Source organism: Drosophila miranda, chromosome XL (assembly GCF_003369915.1).
Source record: "Drosophila miranda strain MSH22 chromosome XL, D.miranda_PacBio2.1, whole genome shotgun sequence".
Classification (NCBI taxonomy): Eukaryota; Metazoa; Arthropoda; class Insecta; order Diptera; family Drosophilidae; genus Drosophila; species Drosophila miranda.
The window spans coordinates 23,325,247-23,334,862 of record NC_046673.1 but is presented as its reverse complement, the minus strand read 5'-3'; the positions used below and the strand labels follow the sequence as shown (position 1 = coordinate 23,334,862).

General features: G+C 49.6%; 2 protein-coding genes across 3 annotated transcripts; both read left to right on the top strand.

Moving 5' to 3' along the window:
• Nucleotides 1-834: 834 nt before the first annotated feature.
• On the top strand, nt 835-6,807 carry LOC108161638 (ubiquitin carboxyl-terminal hydrolase 16). 2 transcript variants are annotated; one of them, XM_017295951.2, is made up of 5 exons: nt 835-924; nt 1,533-1,966; nt 2,036-2,628; nt 2,697-3,916; nt 3,991-6,807. In XM_017295951.2, exons 2-5 carry the CDS (start codon nt 1,574-1,576, stop codon nt 5,292-5,294), a joined length of 3,510 nt encoding a protein of 1,169 aa, XP_017151440.1. In that variant the 5' UTR covers nt 835-924; nt 1,533-1,573; the 3' UTR covers nt 5,295-6,807. The 2 variants fall into 2 exon arrangements, with proteins under 2 accessions (XP_017151440.1, XP_017151433.1); XM_017295944.2 differs by having other exon boundaries at nt 3,985-6,807.
• Nucleotides 6,808-7,424: 617 nt separating this feature from the next.
• On the top strand, nt 7,425-8,325 carry LOC108164900 (lysozyme). Its single transcript, XM_017300867.2, has 3 exons — nt 7,425-7,620; nt 7,708-7,857; nt 7,924-8,325. The coding sequence occupies exons 1-3, from the start codon at nt 7,467-7,469 to the stop codon at nt 8,067-8,069; spliced, it is 450 nt and encodes a 149-aa protein (XP_017156356.1). The 5' UTR covers nt 7,425-7,466; the 3' UTR covers nt 8,070-8,325.
• Nucleotides 8,326-9,616: the final 1,291 nt, after the last annotated feature.

Here is a 9,616-nt window from a genome sequence, read left to right as displayed (position 1 = left end):
CCAGGCTCTAGTGAATGCAGAAACGAGTCAGTCTCTGTTTGAAAGGTATTTTAACGATATTTTAAAGGAAGTGGTCTTCTTACAGAGACCAAAAATTGATATCGGGATCAGGATATATATATGTACATATGTACAAAAAACTAATCAAATGCATGAATACAATTTGAGAAAACGAATTTATCAAATACGTTTTAAAACAGTTTGGAAAGCAGTATCTTTGTAGAAGTTAGTAGTTAACGAAATAGGGTATACAAATGGCCTTACTCCGGTTGACAAGCAACAAGTCTTCAAATACCTGCATCATTGACGTGACCACATTGCGACTGTTTTTCTGTTTAACTTTTTTGTTGAAACCTTCTTTTAGTCAAAACACAATAAAAGCAAGGGCTAAAAACTAACCAGTCTTGTAGAAAAGTTGTTCATCAATGGGATAAAACTATGTGGGCAGAGCTGAGGGTCTTGGTCAACCAGAATTATTCAACGAAATATCACATTGAACAATAGGAACGATCATTCTCTTACGTTTTTTTGGTTGACCTTTTTCGTTAAAACCGTTTTTTAGATAAAATCTAATAAAAGGAGGTATTTTAAATAAGCCAGTCAAGTAAAAAATTGATTCATCCACCGGATAAAATTATGTGTTCAGAGCTGAGGTTACTAGCTAGCCAGTAATATTTGACGGAATATCCAAATCGAGGAATATGTTTAATAGAACTGGAATTCGTCAGTATATTTACGGTTTACTTTAAAAATGAGACGGTATATTTTGGACTATTTCTGTTGGTCGGTCGGTATATTTGATCAATAAGTCCGCGGTCACACTGGTTAAAATACCCAGAGGTATACACCTACCACCTACCACCTACACATGTATATGAAATCGAAGGTTTAATGTGCAACGCATTTTGCATCGACTAACTCGAGGTAAACCATAACAAAGCCAAGCTGTGAACAAAAACTATGGCCAAAATCTAAACAGTGATGGCCTGCAACAAAGCGAAACAAAAACGACGTGTTTCTCGGAACAACGTTGCTCTCGACCTCTAATGTCGCAGAGTCTACCTATGCTCTGCCACTGCCTCTACCTCGGCTGGCAGCGACGCGCGACGGCGGTCCGTGTGGAGTGTGCGTACGAATTGTGCAGGAATTAGGTTGAATTGAGTGTCCCTCCGCCTGACCAACCCTCTGTCCGGCCAGACAACAAAGCGTCCGTTCGTCCATCGTGGGGTTGTAGGTGGTTGGTTGGAGGGGGAGGGTGGGGGCGTGTGCCAAATATGGCAGCAGCCACGGCGGGCAAATGAACTTAACCTCAAACGCAACGTGTGACGAAAGATTGCGCCCCAACGGACGGGATACCCAACACAGAACACACGCACACAAATGAAAACGAACTTAATTTGTGTCTCCAAAGTGTCAGATCAGATCAGAGAGTCGACGTAGTCAGGGCAATGGAAAAAGCTCCAGCCAAAAACAAAGACACCATCAAGGCAGCTGCATATCTAATCTCTCGCTCCATTCTTTGTTCCTTCCAGAGCGCGCCAAAAAGGGGGCTAGAGCGAAGCAGCTGCTCGCCATGGGGAAGAAGCGTCAGATGGACAACCACGACAATGCCAGTTCAACGGACTCTGGCCAGGAGGATAGCCACGGGCAGACGACCGGGGCCAGCGGCTCGGCAGGCGCTGCTGGTGTTGGCAATTCGGGGGCCGATGGCCCCATGACCAGCTGCTGCCAGCACATCAAGAAATCGGTGGATGCGGCCCGACTGCGGCGTCAACTGAAGGCCACCGGCCTAGTCTACGAGTGTTCGCAGTGCCAAAAGAACCAGGGCGCTGCCTCCGGTTCGGGATCAGGCTCAGGAGACCTGGATTGCGACTTTGAGATCGACAGCACGCTTTGGCTTTGCCTCAAGTGCGGCACCCAGCTTTGCGGGCGGTCACGCAAGCAGCACGCCCTCCAGCACTATAAGGTAAGAGCACCAGCCTGCCTGCCTGCGCTCAGTTTTTGTGGCTAATGGACACGCACTTCTCGTTTGCAGACACCACACTCGGACTCGCATGCGTTGGCCATGAACACAAGATCCTTTGAGATATGGTGCTATGGCTGCGACACCAAGGTCACTCCCAACTCCCGCAAGAACCTGCTCGAGTGCGTCGAGCTGGTGAAGCGTCTGGCCCAGAAGCCACCCGCCGAACCGCCCGTGGAGGCCCCCACCACCATCGCCGTGGCCACCCCCAGTCCGCCCACTATAACCGACATCGAACTGAAATTTAAATCGGCCCTGCAGACGCTTGGACCCATTGTGCCCATGACGGGTGGCTCCTTTGAGGATGTCAACAGTACCGCCACGAGCAGCGGGGGGAACCTAACAGCCATACCCCTGCCGGCACCGCCCGGAGCCACTGCCCTCACCAGTAGCAGCCCTGTTCGAGGCATGGCCACGGGGACCGACTCCACCGCCGGCGGTCCAAATCCCCCAGACTCGCCCAGGAGCGAAGTTGAGCGACTGCCGCGCGTCCGCGGACTGACCAATTTGGGCAACACTTGCTTCTTCAATGCCGTGATGCAGTGCCTCGCCCAGACCCCGTTCCTGCTCAGTGTCCTCCGCGAGCTGTCGGAGGCAGGAGAGGAGTAAGTGATCGCGAGAGGAGAGCCATTAAAAGATATCTAACTGAATCGCTCTTCCATCGCTTCCACAGATTCGTGCTGCCCGGAGGGACGTTCGACTTCAAGGACAAGGGCTCCACCGAACTGCCGATCATCCGGGGTACCCTCTCCTCCTGGGGTAGCCTCACATCGGCCTTGGCCAATGCCCTCGAGGAGCTGCAGGTGGGTGGTGGGGTCTTCACGCCCCGCAAGCTCTTCGACAAGCTGTGCGCCAAGTGTCCGCAGTTTACGGGCGGGGACCAGCACGACGCCCACGAGCTGCTGCGGCAGTTGCTGGAGAGTGTGCGTAACGAGGATCTCAAGCGCTATCAGCGCGTCATCCTGCAGAACCTCGGCTACAAGGACCAGGACATCCAAAACGTATCGGAGGAGATGCGGCGGAAGTGCAAGATTTACGGCAACCAGGCCGGCGACCGCATCCTGCGCCCGGAGCAGGTCTTCCGCGGCTTCCTCGTCTCGACGCTGACCTGCCAGGACTGCCACAGCGTCTCGTCACGGCACGAGTACTTCCTGGACATGTCCCTGCCGGTGGCTGTCGAGAAGCCCCAGCCACCGCAGCGGCGCAAGCCCAGTCCCGAGAGCTCACCCTTCCCCATCAGCGGCCAGACGCAGACCCAGAACCAGAACCAGTTGCAGTTGCAGTCCCCGACCAAGATAAACACCAAGTTCACGACTCCCGAGGATGGCAACCCCTTCGCGGCGGACTCCTCCTCCTCGTTCTACCTGCACGCCAACCAGCAGGAGACAGTCGGTCCGTCCAAGTCGCAGGTGAAAAAGGATAAGGAGCGCGAGCGCAAGGCCAAGCGGGCGGCCAAACACCATCGTTACAAGCAGGCCCAGAAGCTCACCCTCAAGCTTAATGGGAACGGAACGGGCAGCCAGGCAGATGCCGATTCCGAGGCGAGCAATGAGCTGGATGCCGCCGGCACAGGGACGGGCGGCGGCGACGGGGATAGCCAGACGACCAGCGATGGCCAGGGTCAACACAAGGAGGAGCTAGTGTCCTCGAGCTCCACCACATCGGAGAATTCGGACGCCGATATCGAGGATAATCTGGTGGAGGAAACGGCAACGACTAGGGACAGGGCCAAGACCAGAGGGGTCGCCGGCGGCTCATCATCCGCTCAAGGAGGCAACAGCAGCAGCAGCAGGTTTTTCACCGACACCAATGGGAACGCCCAGACGTTGGGCGAGAAGCGGGATGACACGCCGGAGAACATGGACAAGGACTCCCTCGAAGAGGACGAGAACGGTAAGCAGACCTTCGATGGGGGTGATCCCCTATTCTCTATCCAATTATTCTCCTTCCACATTCCACAGACTCAGGCATAGCCACCAGTCCGTTGCCCAGCGGCATCAGTAAAACGACGAAGACCACCACCACTACCACCACTACCACCACCGCCGCCAACAACAATGAGGCCTCCAGAAGTCCACAGCAGCAGCGGGAGCAGAAGAAGGAGGACGGCCGATCGTCTGCGGACATAGTCACAGCAGGCGTGAGCGAAGTGGGAGCCTCCTCCATACGGAAAATCTCGATTGAATTGGACCTGCCACCGAACGGAGTCGTCCGAGAAGAGGCGGGAGAGGCGAATACGGATAAGGTTGCTAAGCTCCAGCTGCAGGAGATGGCTTTAAGTGACTACACCTTGGAGGCCACAGCGGCAACGGCAGCTGCAGCTTCGGCCACAGCCGAAGGAGTGGCAGCAGCAGCAGCGGCGGCAGGAGTAGCGGCAGCTGCAGCAGCGGCAGCAGCAGCAGCACGCGCCAAGCGTGTCCGAACGTACAGCTATTCGGACTGGAGCACCACGATAGCGCCGCGGTACCAGTGCGAGGACGGAGAGTGCTCTGTTCAGTCCTGCCTCAACAGCTTCACTGCCGTCGAGCTGATGACCGGCCAGAACAAGGTGTGCTGCGATAGCTGCACGCAGCGTCTGAATGGGAACGATCCGAAGGCCAAGTCGGTCAATACGAACGCCACCAAGCAGCTGCTGGTTTCCAGCCCGCCGGCGGTGCTCATCCTACACCTGAAGCGCTTCCAGCTGGGTCCGCGCTGCATATTCCGGAAGCTGACGCGGCCGGTCAGCTACCCAAACATGCTGGACATTGCCGCCTTCTGCGGGTCCAAGGTTAAGAATCTGCCCAATATCGATCGCAAGCAGAAGAAACTACTGTACGCTCTATACGGGGTGGTAGAACACTCGGGCGGCATGTACGGCGGTCACTACACCGCCTACGTGAAGGTGCGGCCCAAGGTGACGCCAGAGGACAAGCGCTGGAAGTTCCTGCCGCACGGCAGCAAGGCCGAGCTCGACCAGGACGACGATCAGCTGAAGAAGCTGGAAGAGTTGCTTGCGAAGGAGAAGGCGCGCGAGCTGCACTTAAACTCGATGAACGACAGCGACGACTTCACCAACTCTAGCAGCAACTCATCTACCTCTGAGGAGTTCAATACCAATCCCAATGGACTCGGACCCGGCCAGCAGGATAAGCAGGAGGAGGAGGCTGCCAATGTCCAGGCGCCGCCAGGAAAATGGTATTACGTATCAGACTCGCGGGTACAGGAGGTTAGTGAGGACACGGCGCTCAAAGCCCAGGCCTATCTGCTCTTCTACGAGCGCATCTACTAAGGGGAAGGAAACTGGGACTAGCCCAGTCCTAGGACTGGCCCTAGGGACAACGACTACTACTAGGCACTACGGAGGGGAGGAGAAGGAAAGGAGGAGCAGCCATCGTTCCATTATACGATAGTCCTATGAAATAATTTTTACATGGAAAATCCATTTACTATTTTTGTTATATTTTCTTTAGCTCTCTCCCTCGTTGTTTTTTTTTAACATTTGCATTTTTTGTTATTGTCTAGAAGGAAAGTAAGGAGCACGGCAACGATAGGTTTAGGAGTAAGACAAAAAGAACAGAAACAGAGGCAGAGATCAGCCACTGGAAAGTGGAAATAGGCACTAAAAGGCCAGAGTAGAATAAAGTAAAGTAAAGTTCGAGACGTAGACGTAGTGATCACAGCGACACAGAGAGACACACACGCCAAATTTATTTGTTTTATATCCCGATCTGAAAAAGGTTTAACCATTTCGAAACCCCGTTTATTGTTTAGCGGTTGAAGGGCTTTAGTGGAGCCAGCTTTAGTCGGCCAGCTTTGGAAACGTTCTCTAGAGATTGCAGCAGGGAGATTGTAGTAGGACCTCCTTGCTTATGAACAAAATGTTGTAGAAGTGAAATTCAGAAAAAATATAGATATAATGTTAAGATATATATATTTTTTACTCAAAAACGACACAGAAATGGCGAAAATAGAAAAAAAAAAAATAGAAACGGATGAGGTTTATTATGAGTATTGCAATGTTTATTAGTTCTAAGTTTTAAGTTCGTTGGGTTAATTTTTGTCTGTGGTCCAATCATCATCACCAAAAGCATTGCCCTGTGAGAAGACAAGACCGACCCCGTCGTGGCTTAGATGTGAGACTGGTGGGGTAGTGGACGGTGCGAAGTGAGTGCAATCAAGACAGCAAAAAGCCACGAAAAAACAAAAGCAATTACAACCACAATGTGTTTAGTGTTACGAGAAAATCGAACATAAAGAACATAAAGAAAAGTAACAATCGAAGCAGACCCCAGAGGTAAACTATCTAGTGAAACTATCTAGGGTGTGAGGGGAGGGGTAGAGGGATCTATTTAGTATATCGTAAAGTAATCTAATACGAATACGAATACGAAACAACAACCAATTGCTCGCTTCTGCCAATAAATGTAACATGTATCGCGGTATATTTAAAATACAATACAATACTTTATAAATATATATTTACTCTATATGTAATGGGCTATATATACATACATACATACATACATACAATACACAACATATATACAATCGTAGATATTTACAATTCCGGAGTAATTAATTAAATTGAAATTTGTCGCGGAGCTAGTAGCAACGGAAGGAATTCGATAGACGGCAACGAGAGAGATTTTTACAATAGGAAAACATACATAATTAATTATACAAACACACCATTTACATATATTACACATAGGGTTAATTATCGATCTAATTACAATTACAATTACAATAATAACTAACCTTCCATGGACTCTATGTATAATAAAGAGAGAAACGATTTGAGATACAGTCGTGTTTTCCCGATGTCGCTGCCGCTGCCGCTCCATTCGTAGCATTTGAGGCTAGGCAAAAGCCTTAGGGTAGGACGCTGCCTAGTCCTTTGATCCGACCACCGATTTTCCAAGGCGGACCAAGGGGCGGTGCCGCATATGCTCAGAGGAAAGAAAGAGACTTCCCAACGAGGCGAGAGGGGATATAAATGCCAAAACTTTTCTTTCAAAGTCATTGTACCCGTCGCAAGGGTATAAAAACCATTAGCCATTGTAGAAAAATGATGGATGAAAGATGAATGAATGCATAACCGGATATAGCCGGAATAAAACTATCTCCACTCGTTTGTTAGACTCCCATCGTATGAAAAATAGCTCCGGAGTGATAAATGAATTCTGGGAAATCCCGATCTTGGTCGATCTTGATCGTAGATTGTAGCGTTGGAGTGCCTCCCGCTTCCCCTTTCGTTGCATAAGAGGCAACACGCCAACAAAGCGGGTCCGCTTATCGGGCACCGAGCATCTGCCCCATCCCGACCCGGAGGTGGCCAGGTTCACACTCGCAATCAGATGCCACACAAACTCGCAGAGCCAACCCAACGCAAAAGTCTCAGTCAGAATAAGAATCAAAGTCAGAGTCAGAGTCAGAGCTGGAGCTCTGAGTCAGTCGCACGATGAGAGCAGCGGCGCTTGCATTGTTCTATCTGGGTCTGGTTCTGGGTCTGCTGTGGGTCTCTCCCGGGGCACTGGCCAAGCGGTATCTCCGCTGCGAGCTGGCCCGCAAGCTGCTCGACCGGCACGGCTTTGAGCGCAGCCTTCTGTCCAACTGTAAGTAGAATGCGGGAGTGATTGGCTCTAGAGCCAATGGAATGGTGGATATTCTTGGCTTTTAAAACACATCCCCACCGGCCACAGGGATCTGTCTTCTGGAGCACGAGAGCGAACTGGAGACGACCCGGACCACTACGAACCCCAATGGATCGCGCAGCCTGGGCCTGTTCCAGATCAACAGTCGATACTGCCAGGAAGGGAGACGCGGTGGCATCTGCAACGTCAAGTGCGAAGGTCTGGAGGACAGTCTCGATAATGGATCGTAGAAATATGTCTCCTCACACTTCGCTTCTTTTGTAGATCTCCTCGATGAGAATCTGATCGAGGCGGCCGTCTGTGCCAAGCGGATTCAGACCACGGACGGGTTTCGTCATTGGAATGGCTGGCAGCGCTACTGCCGCAACACCCAGAACCTGCCCAATCTGAAGGTCATCTGTGGCATCTAGGAATGCTTGTACTAAAGGGGTACATACAGTGCGCGTCGCTAACATAAGACCACCACTCTGAATCGGAGTACGAGTGTGGAACATTTTTGCGATTAATACAATATACTGTATGTACATCGAATTCTGCTGATGGGATAAGAAGAATAAGCCTTTTTTTGTCATTTGAATGGAACCTTTTGTTGCAACATTCAAGATCCTGAATCTGAACATGTTTATGTGTATATTTTGTTCTTATACATATGTATATGTAAGTAGAGTTCTTACTGTTTTATGGTATTGTACTTCGATCATATTCATCTTTACCTTTGGATTGTTTTCGAAGTCTTTCTGGAGAAGATTATATTCAAAGGGTTTATGCAGGATTTCTGCTTCGGTAGGGTCTTTGCATTGCCTTACAATATGGCATTTGAGAAGATCGTATATGAGTCATGCCTTTCAGCTTTCATATTGGCATATGTCCAGGTCCTGTGTGAAGCCTGTCGAAATGCTATTGAGTTTTGTTAACAATACAAATCGGCTGTAAAGATCTCAATTGTCTTATGTATGGTGCTATAAATGTGAACCAAGGTGTTCCCAATCAGCAATCTCTCGCTCTCTCTATATCAGTGGGGACGGGTCTTTCAAAGCTTTCGCTCTCGCGAGTCTTTATCAGCAAGAGAACACCACTCGGCGAGCACAGAGCCCCACTCTCTGGCTCTCTCTCCCAGAAGCTCTTTCGCTCCGATTTCATTGAGACTCATTAACACGATTGGGGGAGCTTACACTCAATTGGGGCTTACGTGGGGCTTTTTGGACTCTGTCCCCTTCGAGGGGATTTCATTTGTCATTTGACGATACCACCCGCTCCAGAGCAGCTGCTCCCCACCCGAGTACAGTTTTTCGTTTCAGTTTGGCAACGTGTTCAAAAAAAAAAAAAAAAAATCTGAAAAGAAAAGAAACCAAAAGTAAAAAAAGAAAAATTGAAAAACTATGAAATTTTGTAGAACAAAAGTCTAATGAATATCAATAAATGTTGAAGAATAAATGAATAAAGACCAGTGCCCAGTGCCAGAGATACATATAAACGCTCTATATATATGTACATATATATATAAATATACAAAGCAGATTTCATGCAAATTTGCAAATAAATGATTTTGTGTTTGATCTCAAGCCCTGCGCTCCCCTGCCCTTGTTCCTGCCCTCCCCAGTCCTTGTTCCTGCCATTGAACCCCACCCCTTGAACCACCAAACCCCCTGCTCTCGTCCATCTGTGACTCACATGATGATGGAAACCGGTTATGCTTGTTTTTTGAAGCCACTCTCTCAATTTCCTCTCCGACTAGACTCTGATGATCAGTCGTGAAGCAACCGTGGGCCCAAGTTGAAGCCTGAAAAATAAATCCCAGTGGTAAACTTTTTTTTATGTTTTCTGTGTTGAAGGTGGCCCCAGACCCAGACCAAGACCCAAAACCAGAGCCAGACCACAAAATATCGTATGATGGTGGCCCATGAACACATACATATGCACATAGATATGTTGTGAGTGACTCACGAATGCTGATTTC

Excerpts from the sequence above, each read along its gene's own strand:
- LOC108164900 (XM_017300867.2), top strand. The coding sequence starts at position 7,467 with ATGAGAGCAGCGGCGCTTGCATTGTTCTATCTGGGTCTGGTTCTGGGT. Across the intron at positions 7,621-7,707 it reads GCGCAGCCTTCTGTCCAACT|GGATCTGTCTTCTGGAGCAC; the intron begins GTAAGTAGAATG and ends CACCGGCCACAG. Across the intron at positions 7,858-7,923 it reads CTGCAACGTCAAGTGCGAAG|ATCTCCTCGATGAGAATCTG; the intron begins GTCTGGAGGACA and ends CTTCTTTTGTAG.
- LOC108161638 (XM_017295944.2), top strand. The coding sequence starts at position 1,574 with ATGGGGAAGAAGCGTCAGATGGACAACCACGACAATGCCAGTTCAACG. Across the intron at positions 1,967-2,035 it reads ACGCCCTCCAGCACTATAAG|ACACCACACTCGGACTCGCA; the intron begins GTAAGAGCACCA and ends TCTCGTTTGCAG. Across the intron at positions 2,629-2,696 it reads CTGTCGGAGGCAGGAGAGGA|ATTCGTGCTGCCCGGAGGGA; the intron begins GTAAGTGATCGC and ends TCGCTTCCACAG.